This window comes from Hypanus sabinus, chromosome 26 (genome assembly GCF_030144855.1).
Source record: "Hypanus sabinus isolate sHypSab1 chromosome 26, sHypSab1.hap1, whole genome shotgun sequence".
NCBI lineage: Eukaryota > Metazoa > Chordata > Chondrichthyes > Myliobatiformes > Dasyatidae > Hypanus > Hypanus sabinus.
This window is the reverse complement of record NC_082731.1, coordinates 35,122,578-35,145,052: the sequence shown is the minus strand read 5'-3', so window position 1 is coordinate 35,145,052 and position 22,475 is coordinate 35,122,578. Positions and strand designations below refer to the sequence as shown.

The 22,475-nt window shown below is 40.4% G+C and overlaps 1 protein-coding gene across 1 annotated transcript in view; it reads left to right on the top strand.

Moving 5' to 3' along the window:
- Positions 1 to 18,504, top strand: part of LOC132381433 (cation channel sperm-associated auxiliary subunit gamma-like) — a 164,041-nt gene extending 145,537 nt beyond the window's left edge. Inside the window, exons 24-26 of the mRNA XM_059950839.1 lie at positions 4,831 to 4,930; positions 14,254 to 14,380; positions 18,121 to 18,504. Of these exons, the coding sequence (XP_059806822.1) occupies positions 4,831 to 4,930; positions 14,254 to 14,380; positions 18,121 to 18,179 (286 nt within the window). The 3' untranslated portion in view covers positions 18,180 to 18,504. The remainder of the gene's footprint in view (positions 1 to 4,830; positions 4,931 to 14,253; positions 14,381 to 18,120) is intronic.
- Positions 18,505 to 22,475: the final 3,971 nt, after the last annotated feature.

Here is a 22,475-nt window from a genome sequence, read left to right as displayed (position 1 = left end):
GTACAAGGCAGGGCTTTTTTCTTTGGAGCAAAGGGGATAAGATGTGACTTGATAGAGATGTACAAGTTGATAAGACACATAGGCAGATTGGACTGCTTGTTCCTCTTTACCAGGGAGGAAATGGGTAATACATGAGGTAATCATTTTGAGGTGATTGGAGGAAAGTTAAGGGAGGATGTCAGATGTACAGTAGCTTTTTTTTTGCACAGAGTGGTGGGTAGATGAAATGCACTGTCAAGGGAGGTGGAAGAGACAAACTCATTAGGGACTTTTAAGAGATTTGTAGATAGAAACATGGATGAAAAAAAAGTGGAGGGCTATGTGGGGCAGAAGTGTTAGAATCAGTTCTGACGAAGGGTCTCGGCCCGAAACGTTGACTGCTCATTTCAACGGATGCTGCCCGACCTGCTGAGTTCATCCAGCTTTTGTACGTGTTGATTTGACCACAGCATCTGCAGTGTACTTTGTGTTTAGCATTAGAATCATGTTGGAGTTGGTTAAAAGGTCAGCATATAGTACGCCTAAGAGCTTGTACTGTACAGTACTGTTCTGTGTTCTGTATAAGAGATGGAAGTTTCCTAATTGAGTAGAGAGCGGCAAATGCTTTGATGACACTCTCACCTGACACAGCCTGGATTCTGACCTCTTCAGAAACTTGTTCCAAACATGAACACAGGAACTGATTCCGGAAGTAATATGGGAGCAACTGCCTTTGACATCAAAGCAGAGGCTGACTGAGTGTAGCTTCCAGTAAAACAGGAATGGATGGCCAAAGTACAAGGGAGAGACTGATTCACTTAGACCTGTGATGGGTTTGGGCAATGATATTCGATGCCTTTGGAGAGCAGAAGGTTACATATGTAGTTCTGATCAACACTGGGTATTGCTAATCGTGATCCCTAATTAGGTAATGCAGTGATAGCAATCCTATCATTAATGTCGGTAGTATGGAAAGGGATAGAGTGGGAAACAGGAAAAGTAGGGTAAGTTTAGTCAAGGATAAACTTCACTGAACTGTAGTGGATTCCTGTTAATTGGGACACATCGGGACCAGTACATTTTGGCCCAATTAAGTGGCTGTCCTAATTAGTTAAAGTTTCATGGAAAGAGCTTAAGTGGTATAACAGTGACAAACTATTGTTCAACTGAGTGTCTATGTTGTTCATTCATTCATTTTGAGATACGGCATGGAATATGTTGTTCTGACCCTTCGAGCCGTGCCTCCAGCAGCCCACTGACTTAACCCTAGCCCAATCACAGGACAATTTACAGCAACCAGCGAACCAACTAACCAGTCTTTGAATTGTGGAGGACATACATGCTCCTTACAGAGGATGCTGGGATTGAACTCTGAACTCCAAACACCAAAGCCCCAGCTGTAATAGCATTACACTAACCAATATACTACCTTGGCACCCTTAATTGTGCATTTAAACAAAATTCACAACAAATTAGAACACTATTAATGCTACTACAGTACTATAAAACTGTGTATTTGTTCCTAATCATTATTGACAGAGGAACTCACTGTATATGGTTGTGAAGAAAGCGAATGCAATGTTGGCATTCATTTCTAGAGGTATAGAATATAAGAGCAGAGATGTGATGTTGAGACTCTATAAGGCACTAGTGAGACCACACTTCAAGTATTGTATGCAGTTTTGGGCTCCTTATTTTAGAAAGGATATATTGACATTAGAGAGGGTTCAGAGAAGATTTATGAGAATTATTCCAGGAATGAAAGGGTTACCATATGAGGAACATCTGGCAGCTCTTGGGTTGTATTCCCTGGAGTTCAGGAGAATGAGAGGGGATCTCACAGAAACATTTCAAATGTTAAAAGGTCTAAGCAGATCAGATATGGCAAAGTTCCCATGTTAGGGGATTCTAGAACAAGAGGGTATGACTTCAGGATTGAAGGATGTCCATTTAGAACAGAGATGCGGAGAAATTACTTTTGTCAGAGGATGGTAAATCTGTGGAATTTGTTGCCACGAGCAGCTGTAGAGGCCAAGTCATTGGGTGTAGCTAAGGCAGAGATAGATAGGTTCTTGATCAGCCAGGGCATCAAAGGGTATAGGGAGAAGGCAGGAGAGTGGGGCTGACTGGAAGAATTGGATCAGCCCATGATTGATAGCAGAGCCAAATGGCCTGCTTCTGCTCTTATATCTTATGGTCTTATACTGAAGCATTCTTTAGATTAATAGAATCAGCACAGATTTGAATTGAATTGACTTTATTACTTACATCCTTCACATACATGAGGAGTAAAAATCTTTGTTACATCTCTATCTGAATGTGCAATGTATAATTTTTAGTAATTTGTAACAAATTAAATGTACAACAGGACAGTCAATATAGCATAGAAATACAATTGTGTGAGTGTGGACTAATCAATCTGATGGCCTGTGGAAGAAGCTGTCCCGGAGCCTGTTGGTCCTGGCTTTTATGCTGTGGTGCCGTTTTCTACAGGAGAATGTTAAAAATTTCATGGACTACACACACATCAAATGGAGAAGTTCTCAGAAGAGCCCAAGCAGTTAGATCACTCATCCCAACAGTAAGAGAAAGACAACTCGGATTCCTAGGACATATCATGCTGAAAGATGAACTAGAAAAACTCATACTCTCTGGAAAGATCGAGGGAGCAAGCCTAGAGGAAGACCTCGGCTTATGTACATCAAAAGCCTAGCCAGGTGGCTACACATCGAGGAAATGGAAGTCATCCAAAGAACAAGGGATAGATCTGTTTGGAAAACCATAGTCACCAACGTCCGCATCGGATATGGTACCTAGACAGACAGATCGTTTTCCAGAGAGTAACAGCTGGAACAGTTTGCGGTTGGGATGTCTCAGGTCCCCATTGATCCTTCGGGCCCTTTTTACACACCCGTTTCTGTAAATGTCTTGAATAGTGGGAATTTAACTTCTACAGATGAGCTGGGCTGTCTGCATCATTCTCTGCAGAGTCCTGCGATTCAGGAAGGTACAGTTCCCATACCAGGCAGTGATGCAGCCAGTCAGAATGCTCTCAATTGTGCCGCTGTAGAAAGTTCTTAGGATTTGTGGACTCATGCCAAGCTTCTTCTACCATCTGAGGTGAAAGAGGTGCTGTTGTGCTGTGTTGTTTTTTTACAACACAGTATGTACAGACCACATGAGATCCTCAGTGATGGATATGCTGAGGAATTTAAAGCTGTTGGCTCTGTCAACCCCAAATCCATTGATGCCAATAGGGGTTAGCCTGTCTCTATTCCTCCTGTAATCCACAACCAGCTCCTTTGTTTTTGTGACATTGAAGGAAAGGTTGTTTTCTTGACACCACTGTGTCAGGGTAATGACTTTTTCTCTGTTGGCTGCCTTGTTATTATTTGAGATAAGGCCAATCAATGTAGTATTGTCAGCAAATTTAATTAGCGGATTGAAGCAGTGGGTGGCAACACAGTCATGGGTATACAGAGAGTAAAGGAGGGGCTGCTGTGTTGAGGGTCAGAGGGGTAGAGGTGAGGGAGCCCACTCTTAGCACCTGCCGGTGATCTGACAGGAAGTCCAGGATCCAGCTGCATCTCATGTTGATAATTAACTACCTTCATGCAATACTGTTGATGATTACATTCTCCAAATCTTCATTTTCATTGCACCGTTCAAGATGATTGTCGATACCTTCAAATTCTTCATAATTCCTAACTTTTAGAAATAGTGAAATCATTTTATTTTCACTCCCGGCCTTATCTGGCATTTCCAACTCTGAATGTTTGAAACCACAGTGAGCAAGGCAGTTCTGAATTATCATTCTGCTTACTTTTTGTCAGTTGTCAGTGATGGAAATCATTGTGTTTTTAAAAACTATTTAAAAACTGTTTGCTCTAAGAATGGTGTAGAGTGTAACGCTCACACTGTCGCTAGTTAGAAACTGTTCGGTAACAGTCTCCCGTTCCGATTAAGCGGCATAGTGTGCCAAATAAGCAAAGTGAATCCTGATTCTTTTCTCAATTAGTTTTTGTTCTTTAACAAGCTGCTGCCCTGATTAACTGACAGCCTAATTAATGGGAATCCATTGTATTATCAAATGCTCTACTTGAGCCGCTGAGGCTTGACAGGATGCAAATCCAAATATTTTGTGGGTTTGTCTGTAATCATATAGGGCAACTTTAAAATCAGGTGATGGTAGGTAAAACAAAAGCAAGTTCTTTGTTTCAAGTTCAGTTGAAGGGTATCTACAATTTCTATAATTGTATTTTTACATTTGAATATGCAAAGTTAATGGTGGCAATGATCTGAGTAATTTCTCAGGTCTCGATGTCTTAAGAGGCTGTTCTTCCCCAGGTACTTTGTACTTCCGGTTTTCTCTGCCTTCTTCACCTCAGCTACTCACACATTGCCTGTTTCTCATAAATCTTACACTTTTGAATGCTTCTCCTTGTATTTTTCAGATTATTCATGCCATTAGCAAATCCCTGTATTTACCACTTATCTTCCATTTCTTATGCATACAGGTAGTTTTTCCTCTCTTTCCTAATATTGAAATGAAATATCACATATCTTTATCATTTCTTTTCCACAATGGGTACTCCCTAAAACTTTGAATGTTTCCAGCCTGTTACAGGCCATTCTTATTTTCTTCAGTATCTATAGTTGCATTACCTTTCATTAGTAGTGACTAGTTGGATACTGACACAAACATTTTCTGCTGTTTGTGCAGTACAACATTGAGGGCATTCACAGATATAAATCACTCTTTCAGTCACTAACAGCTCTCCAGTGTCCAACTGTCAAACTACACCCACCCATAAACTGTCACAGTTAAAACTAATTTTAATTTTCTTGCAGGGAGATCGATACAAGTACATATTGTGACTACAAACTGGAGTTTATAATTCACGTACATGGTTTACCACTCAACCCTCACCGGGCACTTTTATTTGTGCTAGTAAGTAGCAGAAATGGTAACAATTATTTATTTGTTTGAGCTGGCTCCAATTCCAGTTCACTTTCACCATATAAATTGTACAATTTATTAATAAATCAGTGAAATAAATCAGTAAATGCTATAAATGTTCACCTGGCAGACAGCATATGTGGAGAGAGAAATGGTAAGTTTTAGTTGATGACTTTTCATTAGATCTAAAATTTTAAAAGCTGTCTTCACAGGTCCCTTGTGTTATTTTTGAGACGTAAGGTGCAGATATATATGCAATACCCAATGGCATCTTTAATAATTACAGACTATAATAACTGCATTGTTCCATATTTGTATTTTATTAAGCCTTTATGTCCCAGAATGTTTTTTAAGAAAATACACTAAAAATAGTGGTAAAATTGTTAGGGATTTTAATAGATAACAATATTTAAATCATGAGCATTTATCATCATTCCCTGTGCAAGTAACAACTTTGAAACTTCCATAACGTATATATATATGTATTTATACATATAACATATGTATAAAGTTGTAAATCCAGAATCTGCTGCATGTGTATTGCTGCAGGGCAGCAGGATATCATCAGTCCACATTTTTCTTAGAATCCACTTGGGAGGAAAGAATTCAGCTCGGTGGATCCCACTTTTATCTTTCACCCATCAGGGAAGTTGAAGGGAAATGCTCCCTTTGATTTAAGAGAAAATAAATATGTACAAAGGTCTTAGGTAAAGGTTAGCTAATTAAAAAATATTTAGATATTATTAGTTTCAAAATGAACAAATATTTTGCAAAATTCATAAAATATCAAGTAGCTTATTAATTTAGATTTTTTATTGTTTAAAGCTATTTAGAAGTATTTGGAAGTGTTTAAACATGGTGAACTGTATTTGATTTTTATCTGCATGATTTTGAATGACTTTGATGCTTAGCTTTATTTTATGGCTTATTAATTTTTGGTAAGTTTAGAAATCTCTATCATTAAAAATTTTACAACTTTGACAACTCCATTGCAGGAACTGTGACTAATCCAGCTGGCAATTTCTTTCCTCACTTGAAGCTGGGAAATAGTCACCTCACATCATGCTAGTTGCCCCTGTTTTATGTGCGGGGCCTCAGCGCAAACTCTCCTGTGCTTCTCAGTGGAAGGAATTCCATGCAACTTTGGGGTAGTTTTTCATATATTCAAAGAGCTTATAACTTTCAGGTGCTGGTAGAAACTGGCAACTTGGCTGTGGTGACAAAACATGATCAAACAAACTTCTATGTATAGCATTGGAGTCCAGAAGAACAGTTCTTGACCCAAAATGTCAACTGTCCATTTGCTCAGATGCCAGCTGACCTCCAGTACTACCAGCAGTTTGTTTCTCTGCTTCAGATTCCAGCATCGGTAGTTACTTGTTTCTCCATAGCATTGCAGTCAAGCATTGTTGCTGATGCAACATCCAGGTGAACGAGACCATTTCCTTGAAGTGTCTTGTGAGTAGATAGACTTTAGGGGTTCAGGAGGGCAAGCAGGCTCTTCCCCATGCTTGACACTATGGACTTACTATACCACATCTTTTGGTAATGTTAGTATTCTCACCACTGAATGAAAAGTCAAGTTTCTACTTGAGAAACTTGAGCACAAAATGAAGACAAACCACCTAGTGTAGGATTAAGAATATGGTACAGTGTTTGAAGAATGGTCTCTGAATGAAATTTTAAAATAAAAATACTATATATTCTTTCCCAGATGGAGGTAAAAAAATCCATCGTCTTATTTTGAAATAAAGCAGGGAAGTTCTATTTGGTGTCCCGGCCAATATCCATCTTTCAGTCATCGTGGGTAAATCTGATTCTGCTATTACATCATTATTGTTTGCAAGATCTAGCTCCTTGCAAATTATTGAGGAAAATGTTTTGTGAATGATACGTACTGTAGCAATAGCTGTAAAAATTAGTTGGATGTCTTATGGTTGTGAATGGCACACTCTAAGTGAAATTCATACTGTTACTCAGGTTTGAGGGACCTTGGGTGGGGTTATGTTGAAAATCAATACAGCATTGAACCAGGTCCTTCCATCTACCCGACCATCAGCCATCCCTCTTTACCCTAATCCTCTTCTGTTTTCCCAACATTTCTATCAACCCAGATGAGGAATTCATTAACGGTCAATTAACATACCAACCTGTGCACGTTTGGGATGTGGCAGGAACTGCTGGAGACTATGCAATCTGATCTCCACATAGACAAACTGAAAAGTCAGAGTTGAATCCAGGCGTCTGGGACTCCACTAGCTGCCATTGTGTTGCTTTTCCTTGGGGGTTCTTGTATTACTTGATAAGTGTGATCTACATCTCACTTGCCAGTTATCAAAAGTTCTCCAGGTCCCACATGGGTTGGCATGGAGTTCGTATCTGTTAAAATATGTGGCATAATCAGAACACCGATAGCATGAATATGGAGCTGGCTAAGTAACAGACAATGGGAGTTTGTGGTGAGTTGTTTTCAGAGAGCAGAAAGAGGTATAAACTGACATTTTTTCCAAGGATTAATGTTGTTCTACATTGACGTAAACTTGAGAATGCAGCTCCCCAAGTCTAAGTCAACTTAGCTACAAGGTTAGGATGAGAGATGGTGGTATGGTACAGACAGACAGACAGACATACTTTATTGATCCCGAAGGAAACTGGGTTTTGTCACAGTCGCACCAAGAATAGTATAGAAATATAGCATATATAAAACCATAAATAAGTTAATCATGCCAAGTGGAAATAAGTCCAGGATCAGCCTATTGGCTCAGGGTGTCTGACACTCCAAGGGAGGAGTTGTAAAGTTTGATGGCCACAGGTAGGAATGACTTCCTATGACGCTCAGTGTTACATCTCGGTGGAATGAGTCTCTGGTTGAATGTACTCCTGTGCCTAACCAGTACATTATGGAGTGGATGGGAGACATTGTCCAAGACGGCATGCAACTTGGACAGCATCCTCTTTTCAGACACCACCTTCAGAGAGTCCATTTCCACCCCCACAACATCACTGGCCTTATGAATGAGTTTGTTGATTCTATTCGTGTCTGTTACCCTCAGCCTGTTGCCCCAGCACACAACAGCAAACATGATAGCACTGGCCACCACAGCCTCGTAAAACATCCTCGGCATCATCCGGCAGATGTTAAAGGACCTCAGTCTCCTCAGGAAGTAGAGACAGCTCTGACCTTTCTTGTAGACAGGCTCAGTGTTCCTTGACCAGTCCAGTTTATTGTCAATTCGTATCCACAGGTATTTGTAATCCTCCACCATGTCCACACTGACCCCTTGGATGGAAACAGGGGTGACCGGTGCCTTAGCCCTCCTCAGGTCCACCACCAGCTCCTTAGACTTTTTCACATTAAGCTGCAGATGATTCTGCTCACACCATGTGACAAAGTTTCCCACTGTCGTCCTGTACTCGGCCTCATCTCCCTTGTTGATGCATCCAACAATGGCAGAGTCATCAGAAAACTTCTGAAGGTGGCAAGACTCTGTGCAGTAGTTGAAATCCGAGGTGTAGATGGTGAAGAGAAAGTGGTACAATGGTTGATGTAGTTGCTGAAGCTCTTTCCTCACGACTCCAATAATTTAGGTTCTATCCTGACTTTTGGTGCTGTCTGTGTGAAGTTTGAACCATCTCCCTGTCACCCAATAGTTTTCAAGATTCATGATTCAAAGCATATTTATTATCAAAGAATGTATAAGTTATACACCTTGAAATTTGTCTGCTTACAGGCAGCCACAAAAGAAACTCAAATAACCCAATAAAAAAAGACAAAAAACCACAGTGCAGAGAAAGAGAAAATAAAAGCACAAATCATGCAAACAATGGAAGCAAGCCAACAGCATTCCAAACCTGTCCCTGAGGCAGCTGGAGTAGGCCCAAGCCTTGGACCTAATTCATCAAACTAGCGGGGCAAAGACGCACAGCAGCCAGATCGATTCACAGCCTCAGCACTGCGGAGAGAGACAGCGAGTGAAATCAGCCCAGAATTTGTGTGGGAGTGAATGGAATCTGCATGATCCATAAGACATAGGAGTAGAATTAGGCCACCTGGCCCATTTACTCTCCTCCACTATTTAATCATGGCTGACCTTTTTTTTCTCCTCCTCAACCCCAGTTCCTGGCCTTCTCCCCATAACCTTTGATGCCATGTCCGATCAAGAACCTATCAATCTCTGCCTTAAATACACCCAACGACCCGGCCTCCACAGCTGCACGTGGCAACAAATTCTACAAATTTACCACCCTTCTGGCTAAAGAAATTTTTTTGCATCTCTGTTTCGGAAGGGTGCCCCTCTATCCTGAGGCTGTGACTCTCCCATCATAGGAAACATCCTTTGCACATCTACTCTGTCTAGGCCTTTAAGCATTTGAGAAGTTTCAATGAGACCCCCTTCATCCTTCTGAATTCCAGCAAGTACAGACCCAGAGCCATGAAATGTTCCTCATATGACAGCACTTTCATTCCTGGAATCATCCTTGTAAACTTCCTCTGGACTCTTTCCAATGCCAATACATCTTTTCTAAGATGAGGGGCCCAAAACTGTTCACAATACTCCAGGTGAGGCCTCACCAGTGCCTTATAAAGCCTCAGCATCACATCCTTGCTCTTGTATTCTAGACCTCTTGAAATGAATGCTAATAGGTCATTTGCCTTTGTCACTACTGGCTCGACCTTTAGGGTACTCTGCACAAGGACTCCCAAGCACCTTTGCATCTCAGGTTTTTGGATTTTCTACCTGTTTAGAAAATAGTCCACACATTTATTTCTACTACCAAAGTGCATGACCGTGCATTTTCCAACATTGTATTTCATTTGCTACTTTCTTGTCCATTCTCCTAATCTGTATAAATCCTTCTGCAGCCTACCTATTTCCTCAACACTACCTGTCCCTCTACCAATCTTCATATCATCTGCAAACCTGGCAACAAAGTCATCTATTCCATCATCTAAATCATTTATATACAGCATAAAAATAAGTGGTCCCAACACCAACCCCTGTAGAACACCACTAGTCACTGGCAGCCAACCAGAAAAGAATCCTTTTATTCCCACTCGCTGCCTCCTACCAATCAGCCAATGCTCTAACCATGTGAGTAACTTTCCTGTAATACCATGGGCTCTTAACTTGGTAAGCAGCCTCATGAGTAGCACCTTGTCAAAGGCCTTCTGAAAGTCCGAATATACAACATCCACTGCATCCCCTTTATCTATCCTACTTGTAATCTCCTCAAAAAATTCCAACATTTTCATCAGGCATGATTTTCCCTGAAGGAAACCATACTGACTTTATACTGTCTTGTCCTGTGTCACCAAGTACTCCATCACCTCATTCTTAACAACTGACTCCAACATCTTCCCAACCACTGAGGTCAGGCTAACTGGTCAATAATTTCCTTTCTGCTTCCTTCCTCCTTTCTTAAAGAGTGGAGTGACATTTGCAATTTTCCAGTCCTCTTGCACCATCTGCGAGTTCAAAGATTTTTGAAAGATCATTTCTAATGCCACCACAATTTCTAATAAACCCTAGAACCCTAGGGTGCAGTCTAACTGGTCTGGGTGACTTATATATCTTTAGATCTTTCAGATTTTTGAACACCTTCTCTCTTGTAATAGTAACTGCACTCACTTGTCTTCCTTCACACACTACAACATCAGCCATACTGCTAGTGTCTTCCACAGTGAAGACTGACGCAAAATGCTCATTTAGTTCATCAGCCATCTCCATGTCCCCTATTATTTCTCCTGCCTCATTTTCTAGCAGTCCTATATCCACTCTCATTTCTCTTTTATTTTTAGCACACTTGAAAAAACTTTTACTATCCACTGATATAATTTGCTAGCTTGCTTTCATATTTCATCTTCTCCCTTTTAATGATTTTTTATTTTCTTTCTGTAAGTTCTTTAAAAACTTCCCAATCCTCTATCTTCCCACTAATTTTTGCTTTGTTGTATGCCCTTTCTTTTGCTTTTACAATAGCATGGACTTCCCTTGTCAGTCAGTTGTACTATTTTACCATTTGAATATTTCTTCATCTTTGGAATACATGTGTCCTGCACCTTCCTCATTTTTTTCCAGAAACATATGCCATTGCTGCTGTGCTGATATCCCTACCAACAGCTTCTTCCAATTTACTTCGGACAACTCCTCTCTCATACCACTGTAATTTCCCTTACTCCACTGAAATACTGCTACATCAGATTTTACTTTCTCCCTATTAAACTTCAAGTTGAACTCAATCATATTGTGATCAATGGTTCCTAATGGTTCTTTTACCTTAAGCTTCCTAATTACCTTCCAATTCAGTACAGCTAGTAGGCTCAATGACAAACTGCTCTAAAAAGTTATCTCTTAGGCATTCAAGAAACTCACACACTTGAGATCCATTACCAACCTGATTTTCCCAGTCAACCTGCATGTTAAAATCTCCCATGTCTACCATAACATTGCCTTTTTGACTCGTCTTTTCTATTTCCTGTTGTAATCTGTGGTCCACCTCCCGGCCACTGTTACCCATCAACGTCCTTTTACCCTTACAGTTTCTTAACTCAACTCACAAGGATTCAACTTCTTCCAATCCCATGTCACATCTTTCTACTGATTTGATACCATTCTTTACCAATAGAGACACACCACCCTCTCTGCCTACTTTTCTATCCCTCCAATAAAATGTGTAACCTTGGACATTCAGCTCCGAACTACAACCAACAGACCCTTGCCTCTGTTCCCGACTCTTGGTCTTCTAGTCTACCTGGGCCGACATTTAAATTTTCCAGGCTCCAGGTAGTGCCAAGCTCCAGGACCTGGATCCCAGCATCCTGATATGCTTGTGGTGCACAGCCCAAAACCATTCTTGATCTCACCAGATCAGCTCAGCACTTGGAGGGATCCAACCTCACACTTGAGTTAGGTACATGGGCATTGAAACTCTTCTGCATTGACTCCTCTCCAAATCACTCTATCTCTGGCAGTGATACCAACTAGGTCTGCGACCCCAGCTCGAACACGTTGCGCTTTGCAAAGGCCCAGCACGGCTCATCCCCTGAACCAGTCTCGACTCCGCCTGCCTCCTCACTGCCTTCAATGATTTCACCACAATTTGCATCAGAAAAGATGTTATAAGTAATGTTTTTAGTCAAATCTCTTGCCTTTCAATCTACCAGTAAGCTGTTACACGTTTTTGGTAGTGTCATCTTAAACCAGAAACTACTTAGTGTTCCACTTTCCTTCCATATTCCAAAGATATGTGGGTTGAAAGGTCAATGGAAATTCTTTGTACTGCAGAAGTGAGATGGATTGATGGGAATGAGGGGAGTAAAATGGGACATAGCCTCAAGATCTGGGGGAGTAGATGTAGCATGGAGATGAGGAGGATGTGCTTTTCCCAAGAGCGGAGAATTTGTGGAATTCTCTGCCCAATGGAGGCTACCTCAGTAAATATATTAAATGGATCTTTTGTGGTCAATGTGATCATACTAGGCCAAAGGGCCTGCTTTCTTTTAAGATGGGTAGGCTTTCTGCTGAGAAGAGTCAAAGAAGTTTTGATAGAAATCGAAGAACTGCCAGTGAGAGACTGTTTTAGTGTTGAGGGAGACTGCTAGAGGTCATTGGACAAAAATCAAGAGGAAAAGCATCTTTTTTTTATACTGTCTGCAGCCGCAAACTATACAGCATTTCCTGCAGATATAGTGAAGACAAGTTCTATTGAGGCCTTCACATGGAATTGGATAAATACATGGTGGAGAATGGGCTGCTGGGTGAAACCTGGGTGTTGTGGTAGAAGCCTGGTGTGGTTATGATGGACTGAGTGGCCTCTTGTGGTGTAATAGGCATCTGTTAGTCTCGAGAGACCATGGATTTGTGTTTTAGAAAGTTTCCAGTGCGCAGGCCTGGGCAAGGTTGTACGGGAGACCAGCAGTTGCCTATGCTGCTAGTCTCCCCTCTCCACGCCACCGATGTTGTCCAAGGGAAGGACACTAGGGCCCAAACAGCTTGGCACTGATGTCGTCGCAGAGCAATGTGTGGTTAAGTGCCTTGCTCAAGGACACAAGCCGCTGCCTTAGCTGAGGCTCGAACTAGCGACCTTCAGATCACTAGACCATTTGGCCACGCACCAACGCTCTTGTGGTGTAATCATTCTATAATTCCGTGATCAGAGGAAATGAAAATAAACCTAAATGCTCAGCTGACAACCCCTTTTGAATGATACTCCTATACCTGAGGCTTCTGATGAAGAGGCTGAATACAGATCTGAGGGAAATATCTGTAATGTCCTCTTAAGGCGTGATAACTGGCCTCTACCAATCACATTCACCTTCCTCTGTGTCAGGCATGGCTTCAGCCAATAGAAAGATTTTATATTGACCTTCACTGACTTCATTTTTGCAAGGGGTTCTTGTTACAAATTTCATTTGACTGTAGCCTTCAGCATGGCTATTGTTAGCTTACTACTGTTGTTTAATTTGCGATGCAGTAGCATAGTGGTTAGCACGATACTATTGCACCTCGGGCATCGAAGTTTGGAGTTTAATTCCGCCATCATCTGTAAGCGGTCTGTACAATGTGTGGGTTTTCCCTGGGTGCTCCAATTCCCATCCACACTCCAAACGTGTACTGGATAGGTTAATTGGTCTTTGAAATTGTCCCTTGATTAGGTTAGGGTTAAATTGGGGTTGATGGGGGGTTGTTGGGGTAGTGCAGCTGGAATAATAAAAAATAAAATAAATTTGCATGTAAAAATCCAAAAAGGCCTTGACTTAATATCTCAGACAAAAGATTGGTCGGAGCTTTGGCCTAGAAGTTTGTGTTGCTGGAGGGTGACGTGACCCTGTAACCTTTCGTACCAGGAAAAGGGGCACTAATGGAACAATCATTGACCTGGTGTGCACATTTCATTGAATTGCACATTTCGATTTTGATCCAGTCATTTGGACTGCTAAACTGCGTGTCACAAACCACTTTTATTTTTAACCACTATTCCTTTCCTTCAGAGTCTCATCGTGTTTATTCCATATTCTGTTGAGCTGTTAATTATCTGGACTCCTGGGGCATTTATTAAAGTCTAAACAATACAAGCTGATCTAAAAATCAAAATGATGACAATTTCTGACTCTTCTACCAGGATTTGATCCTTCTGATTCTGAAATGTATAGAATTTCTAGTCATCCAGATTTTAACTCTGGAAAGCATGCAAGTTTCAGGAACCATAGGCAAAATCAGATTCTCTAACACCTTTTATTTTTTCTTTTAGAATACTCTGAAATAATTGGATGTGGCTTTATGATAGGTCTTTCTCCCTTTTTCTTTCATTAGATTACATTGTCCATATTGTGGTCAGTCCTGCTGTCTTTCGTTATCTATCGTTGCTACCACAGTTGGTTTAAAAAGAAAATTGAAATGTTATCATTGGCTGAACCAATGATCTTGCCTGATCGCACAAGTAAGCAATTTACATATTAATGGGTGAAATTTGAATTGCAGCTTATGTTTCTTATCTACAACAAATCCTCATATGTAACGATCTTTCTAGAGTCACTAGATTCTGGAAGACTGGAAAATCGTAAATCTCACTCCAGTCTTCAAGAAAGGGAACTTTTCTTCGTTAATCTGATCTCAGTGGTTGGGAAGATGTTGGAGTTGATTATTAATGATGAGCTGTCAGGGTACTTGGAGGCATGTGATAAAATAGGCAGTAGTCAGCATGGTTTCCTCAAGGGAAAATCTTGCCTGACAAATCTGTTGGAACTCTTTGAAGAATTAAGCAGAATAGACAATGGAAAATTGGTTGATGTTCTGTACTTAGATTTTCAGAAGGCCTTTGTCAAGGCACCACACGTGAGGCTGCTTAATAAGCTGTGAGCCCATTGTATTACAGGAAAGATAATACTATCTTTCTGGCAGGAGACAAAGTGTGAATAAAGGGAGCCATTTCCGGCTGGCTTCCAATGACTAGTGGTGTTCCAAAGGGGTCTGTGTTGGGACTGATTTGTTTTACGTTGTATGTCAGTGGTTTAGATGATGGAATTAATGGCTTTGTTGCAAAGCTTGCAGATGATAAGAAGATGGGTGGAGGGGCAGTAGTTTTGAGGAAGTGGAAAGATTAGGAGAATTAGCATAGAAATTGCATATAGAAAGTGTATGGTCATGCACTTTGGTAGAATAAATCAAAGGGTTGACAATTTTCTAAATGGAGAGAAAATACAGAAAGCTGAGGTGGAAAGGGACTTGGAAGTCCTTGTGCAGGATCCCCTAAAGGTCAACTTGCAGATGGAGTCTGTGGTGAGGAAGGCAAATGTGATGTTAGCATTCATTTCAAGAGGACCAGAATATAAAAGCAAGGATGTAATGTAGAGACTTTATAAAGCACTGGTGGGGCCTCACTTGGAGTATTGTGAGCAGTTTTGGGCCTCTTGCCTTAGAAAGGATGTACTGAAAATGGAGAGGGTTCAAAGGAAGTTTACAAAAATGATTTCAGGATTGAATGGCTTGTATTGATGGCTCTGGGCCTGAATTCACTAGAATTCAGAAGAATGAGGGGGATCTAATTGAAACCTATCAAATGTTGAAAGGTCTTGAAGTAGTGGATGTGGAGAGGATGCTTCCTATGGTGGGAGGGTCTAAGACCAGAGGACACAGGCTCAGAATAGAGGGGCATCCTTCTAGAATGGCAATGAAGAGGAATTTCTTTAGCTGGAGAGTGGTAAATCTATAGAAATGTTTTGCCGCAAGCAGCTGTGGAGGCCAATTCTTTATGTATATTTAAGGCAGGTTGATAGATTCTTGATTGGTCAGAACATGAAGGAACACAGTGAGTAGGCAGGGGATTAGGGTTGAGAGAAAAATTGAATCAGTCATGATGAAATGGGCCAAATGGCCTAATTTTGCTCCTATATCTGATGGTTTTATTTGTGAATTTGTGAAGGACATTGCCTATTGTGAGATTGGGTTGTGTGGTTTAACATATTTCCCTTGCTTTTGTTTTGATTGTTTCTGTTCAAAAAGTCAAGACTCTTGCAGTCATAACTTTTGTATATTGTCTTGCAATCTCCATATTGTTGTCTATATGGACCCCCAGACATTTCTTCAGCAGTCTCTCTTTCTCTTGACTTCTCATGAAATGCTCAGAAAAAAAAATCCAGGACTGTAGAGAAACAGGAGGAGAGGGGTTAATAGGAGCTCTTTCAGAGCAGACATAAGTGTGGTCTAAATGATTCCCTTTTGAGCTCTGGATTTCTGTAGTTCTGTTTCAGTGGTAATAGTTCAGAGGAAACGCTTGCAGCCAACTTATTCATTTCAAAAGTTATTACACAAGTACATTTTTATTGAAATGTACTGCAAAGTGTAAGTGTAAGATGTTCTTGCACTAGAAACTTCACCATTCCATAAAAGAAACATGTTCTACAGGTACTTGAAACCAGAAATTCAGCAGAGGACCTATTAAAGAGCAAATGGTAGGTTAAGAGATACAAGAGACAGCAATTTGCAACCATAACGTTCACAGGTTTTTTCAAAACTGTTAACACCATCTACAGTGCAAGGCCTTAATGTTCCAACTTACTGAAAGCCATGCACATGGATGAAATCATTCAGGAAAAAAGACATACTCAATGCCCATTGGAAGAAGCAACATGAAGCCCTCCCCACCCACAACTCTTAGGCTTTGAGTCTATCGCCAAGAGCCTTGCTGATGCTCCCTACCGACAAGATCTCCAAAAAGCCATATCTCAATGGAAAAAGTGAAAAGGCTCCAGGATCAGGCTGTATTCCCGCTGAAGTTCTAAAGCTCATTAGTGAAGATCTTTGTCAGCAGGCTCAACCTCAACAACAATAATAGCAACTAAACCTTTAAGTATGGCAGGAGGCTACCCACAGTCAGTGTTCCAAAAGTCATTATTTTATCAAGTACATATTCTACTGGTTGCTATTTTTAATGCCCTTATTCCATTTTCAGATTTTGAGTTAAAACTAGACTTAAGATAATTTAATTGCTGGTTTGCTTAATTTAGTACCCAAGTTGTAATCAGTTTGCAACATATTGTCCCCTAACATTTTTGAGTCTATTTTCGTTCCATAATAACTGAACCCAAGTTGTCTCCTTAGAGTGCTTTCTAGATGACTCAGAAATTTTATTATAGGAAATACACTGCTGTGATATTACTGCACACTTTATGCCTCTCGGGTATAAATGACTATAATATATATACAAATATAAAGTTTTAGTAAGTTTGCAAATTACAGTAGGCTAGGTGGCATCATATACAACACAAAAGGCTATCAAAAATTACAGGACAATCAGCTAGATGCAGCCCAAGGAATGGTAATGACATTCAGTTCATACAAGAGGAGTTGCAGTTTTGGGAATTAGAACAGGGTAAGATAGGAGGGCCCTGGGGAGTGCAGTTGAGGAACGGGGCCTAGCAGTTACAAGTACATAGTTTCCTGAATGTGGCATCACAGACAAGGCAATGAAGAAGGCATTTAGCCTTCATCAGACAAGGTACTGCATATACAAGTTGTGAAGTTTTGTTACAGTTGCACATTGGTGAGGCTGCAGCTACTGTAGTGTGCAGTTTGGTTCTGTGCTAAAAGGCATCATTCAGCTGGAAAGAGTGCAAAGAATCAGCCAGAACTCCAGGGCCTGGATAATAACATAGTTCAGGTCAGCTCAGGTTAGCTTTATTTCCCTCTTTATTTACATTTAAAATTAAAGTTTAATGTATTTTAATTAAGATATTTTTATTTTTAACTATACTATTTTTCAGTGTTTGAATTTAAGCCCACTTAACCTGGTCTAGAGGTCTCCGAGTCAGAATATGAGGGCGGATTGCTAGTTATGCCTCCCTCTCCTTTATGAGGAGGCCGTAGAGTGGAGTTGTGCAGAGCAATAGATCTCACTGCACATGGAGAATGTGCAGGCAGGTATCGGCTAGACCAAACACAACCTGTTCAAGGGCAGTTCATAATGGGAGTGAAATATACTTTCTATCATAAATGATTTGTGTTTTGATGTGATTAATATGGCAGTTTCAAAGATTGACTTTCCTGGAGCTCATCTTGCACTTTTTTAACCGTGTCAAGTTGCCAGGTGCTGACACTCTACCTCAACTGGAGTTGGCTGTTTAAGAATTCTTATTTCATTTCAGCATGAAATTGAAACTATTTTTTTCATCTGCTCCTCAGCTGGATCATTGGTAGGTGATCCCTACAGTCCAAGGATGTCAAGCAGTCAAACTTACTGACGCTAAAGTGAGCTGGCACCCTCTACACTTTAAAGCAGGAGTTTGTCAACATAAGCCAAAAGTGAGCAAAACAGGATTCTTTCTCGTATTCATGACTTTTCCTGCAAATACATTATTCCCTTGTACTCCTTCAAATTCATTACTGCAGCAAATGTTTTGTAGAATGCAATTATAATTCTGCCTCTTATCGATTTTTCTTTGGTCAACCCTTAATACTGTAATAAAATTCTCCTCAATTGTTTCCCCAAAATATTCTTCCTTTGTGTTTTTGTATTGGATCTTTATTCAGAAAGTTTTCTTCTTTCCTGATTAAAGATATAGATCCATGCTACTTGTGTGAATTTAATATTTTCATTCCATTTTTAGAATCTTTTTATTGGTGCATAATCTTCTACAGCTGCAAAATGATTCAAAATTTCAACAAATATGTATACAAGTAATAAAGCTGAAAAAAGCTGATTGTAATATATGAAAATGGAAAAAAATTATATACAAGGGAAAAAAAAGAAACCCACTTAACTAAGAAAAAAACCCCATTAGGAATCAACCCCTGCAGTAATACGTCATATCATTTATTTTTATATATATTATTTTATATGGTTTCCTTCCAATTTTATTCGATATCAATATGAATTGGTGGTATTGATATCGAATAAAATCGGAAGGAAACCATATAAAATAATTCAAATTAAATGATAATATTTGGCAAAAGAGCCCCATCTTCTCTCAAGATTGAATTGGGGATCAAAAGTTCTACTTGTAATTTTTTCCAAACTGAGACATAACATTACTTGAGAAAACCACTCAATTAATGTAGGGGCAGAAGTATCTTTCCATTTTAATAAAATAGCCCTTCTTGCCAGTAATGTAACAAATGCAATTACATCTGAAGATGAACTGAATTTAATATTTTCAATGCAGCTTTTTGTTCCTCTCCTAAAGTACCGACTTATGCTACGAATCTCACAACTTTCCCTGATCCACACGTTATTCGTCAACACTCCAATACGAAGATTCAAAGTACATTATCAAAGTATGTGTGCAGTGTGCAACAAAGATACGTCTTCCCCACAGAGAGCCACGAAACAAAGACACGCCATGCAACCAGTTCGAAGAAAATAAACATCAATACCCCCCCCACCACCACCACGTACAAAAAAACCCAAAAAAATGCACAACAGCAAAAAAAAAAAGAAAATCCACAGAATATAAAACAAAATTGAAAGAGTCCAGGCATATTCAGTTTGGCTTGTATTGAGAGCATCCTGAGCAACTGCATCACTGCCTGGTTCGGGAACTGCACCATCTCGGATCGCAAGACCCTGCAGTGAATAGTGAGGTCAGCTGAGAAGATCATCAGGGTCTCTCTTCCCGCCATTACGGATATTTACACTACACGCTGCATCCGCAAGTCAAACAGCATTATGAAGGACCCCACACACCCCTCATACAATCTCTTCTCCCTCCTGCGTTCTGGGAAAAGGCGCCGAAGCATTCGGGCTCTCATAACCAGACTATGTAACAGTTTCTTCCCCCAAGCTATCAGACTCCTCAATACCTAGAGTCTGGACTGACACGAACTTACTGCCCTCTACTGTGCCTATTGTCTTGTTTATTTATTGTAATCCCTGCACTGTTTTGTGCATTCTATGCAGTCCTAGGTAGGTCTGTAGTCTAGTTTCGTTTTTTTTTCTGTGTTGTTTTACGTAGTTCAGTGTAGTTTTCGTATTGTTCATGTAGCACCATGGTTCTGAAAAATATTGTCTTGTTTATACTGTGTACTGTGCTAGCAGTTATGGTCAAAATGACAATAAAAAGCAACTTGAACTTGAGCTCAGCTCTGGTTCAAACTAGCCCTATGTTATTCATTATTTGCGGCTTCCCAGACCACAATCATCATACCATGAATTACAGAGTCCGGTCCACAAACCATGTCAATTAACCTGTGTCCAAGACCCAGGTCTACGCTACTATCCTCCAACAGCATCGAGAGAGGAAGAGACCACTCAAACACAGGGATCTTCCTCAAGTTCAGTTTCGCCACTGAATACCATAGAAACATAGAAAATAGGTGCAGGAGTAGGCCATTTGGCCCTTCGAGCCTGCACCGCCATTCAGTACGATCATGGCTGATCATCCAACTCAGAACCCTGTACCTGCTTTCTCTCCATACCCCCGATCCCTTCAGCCACAAGGGCCATACTCACTCCCTCTTAAATATAGCCAATGAACCGGCCTCATCTGTTTCCTGTGGCAGAGAATTCCACAGATTCGCCACTCTGTGTGAAGAAGTTTTTCCTCATCTCGGTCCTAAAAGGCTTCTGCTTTATCCTTAAACTGTGACCCCTCATTCTGGACTTACCCAACATGGGAAACAATCTTCCTGCATCTAGCCTGTCCAATCCCTTTAGAATTTTTTTCAATAAGATCCCCCCTTCAATCTTCTAAACTCCAGTGAGTATAAGCCTAGTCGATCCAGTCTTTCTTCATATGAAAGTCCTGCCATCCCAGGAGTCAATTTGGTGAACCTTCTCTGTACTCCCTCTATGGCAAGAATGTCTTTCCTCAGATTAGGGGACCAAAACTGCACACAATACTCTAGGTGCGGTCTCACCAAGGCCTTGTACAACTGCAGTAGAACCTCCCTGCTCCTGTACTCAAATCCTTTTGCTATGAATGACAACATACCATTTGCCTTTTTCACCGCCTGCTGTACCTGCATGCCCACCTTCAATGACTGGTGTACAATGACACCCAGGTCTCATTGCGCCTCCCCTTTTCCTAATCGGCCACCGTTCAAATAATAATCTGTTTTCCTGTTTTCGCAACCAAAGTGGATAACCTCACATTTATCCACATTAAATTGCATCTGCTATGAATTTGCCCACTCACCTAACCTATCCAAGTCACCCTGCATCCTCTTTGCATCCTCCTTACAGCTAACACCACCGCCCAGCTTCGTGTCATCCGCAAACTTGGAGATGCTGCATTTAATTCCCTTGTCTAAATCATTAATATATATTGTAAACAACTGGGGTCCCAGCACTGAGCCTTGCGGTACCCCACTAGTCACGGCCTGCCATTCTGAAAAGGTCCCGTTTACTCCCACTCTTTGCTTCCTGTCTGCCAACCAATTCTCTATCTACATCAATATTGTACCCCCAATACCATGTGCACACTAATCTCCTGTGTGGGACCTTGTCAAAAGCCTTTTGAAAAATCTAAATATACCACATCCACTGGCTCTCCCCTATCCACTCTACTAGTTACATCTTCAAAAAATTCTATAAGATTCGTCAGATATGATTTTCCTTTCACAAATCCATGCTGACTTTGTCCGATGATTTCACCTCTTTCCAAATGTGCTGTTATCACATCTTTGATAACCAACTCTAGCATTTTCCCCACCACTGATGTCAGACTAACTGGTCTACAATTCCCCGGTTTAATAAAGAACAGATGGAGATGTATGTCTTTCAACTGTGTGCTTTAAATCTGAATTAAAAAGCTAACCTGCTCAGGAAATGATATAATAAACTGCTTACATGGAGGAAGTGAGCTTCATACAAAAAGAACTACACCTCTAGAGGCTGGAACAATCATCCACCAGACCAGCAAAGATACGATTTAGTAACCCTGGTGGCAAAACTTCACTCCTGATTTCTGATCATATTCCAGTTTGAGGGGAATGCATTTGTGAGAAGGGACTCTGTACAATGCTAGTTACAGAACACTGAAAGTAACAAGCAATTTAAAATCTAAATTACATTGCTATCTTGGGTCTGGCTTCTCTTAAAAAAAAAGAAAATTGTGAACATTTGTTGAGGTTTTCCTATCAATTACTTAGCTTTAAAGCTAAGTATCTCGTGGCAGGAGATAGAGGTGTAGATTATCTTGTGTCTGCAGCAGCCAAAATTAATACTTAGGGCAATGTCTTAAATATAGCATGAATGATCAACCTTCTGGCATTGGTATCAAAAAGGAAAATTAAGTCCAGACTGAGATTTTTTAAAAAAAAACTAGGAAGAAGGCAAAAGGACTGATAACTTCTAATTATCCAAATAACTACTTGTAAAGTTTTATTTCTTACACAATGATTTCCTAGTCATATTTTAAGGCGATCCCGCTGAGAGTTCCATCTCCAAACTAGCAGGGTCTTTTTTGTTTATTCACTTTCCTTGGGGGAAAAATCTACAGTACTGTAGTAATTGTATGTATTACACTGTACTGCTGCCACAAAAGAAACATGACATATGTGAGTGATGATAAAACCAATTCTGATATGGGTCTCTATTG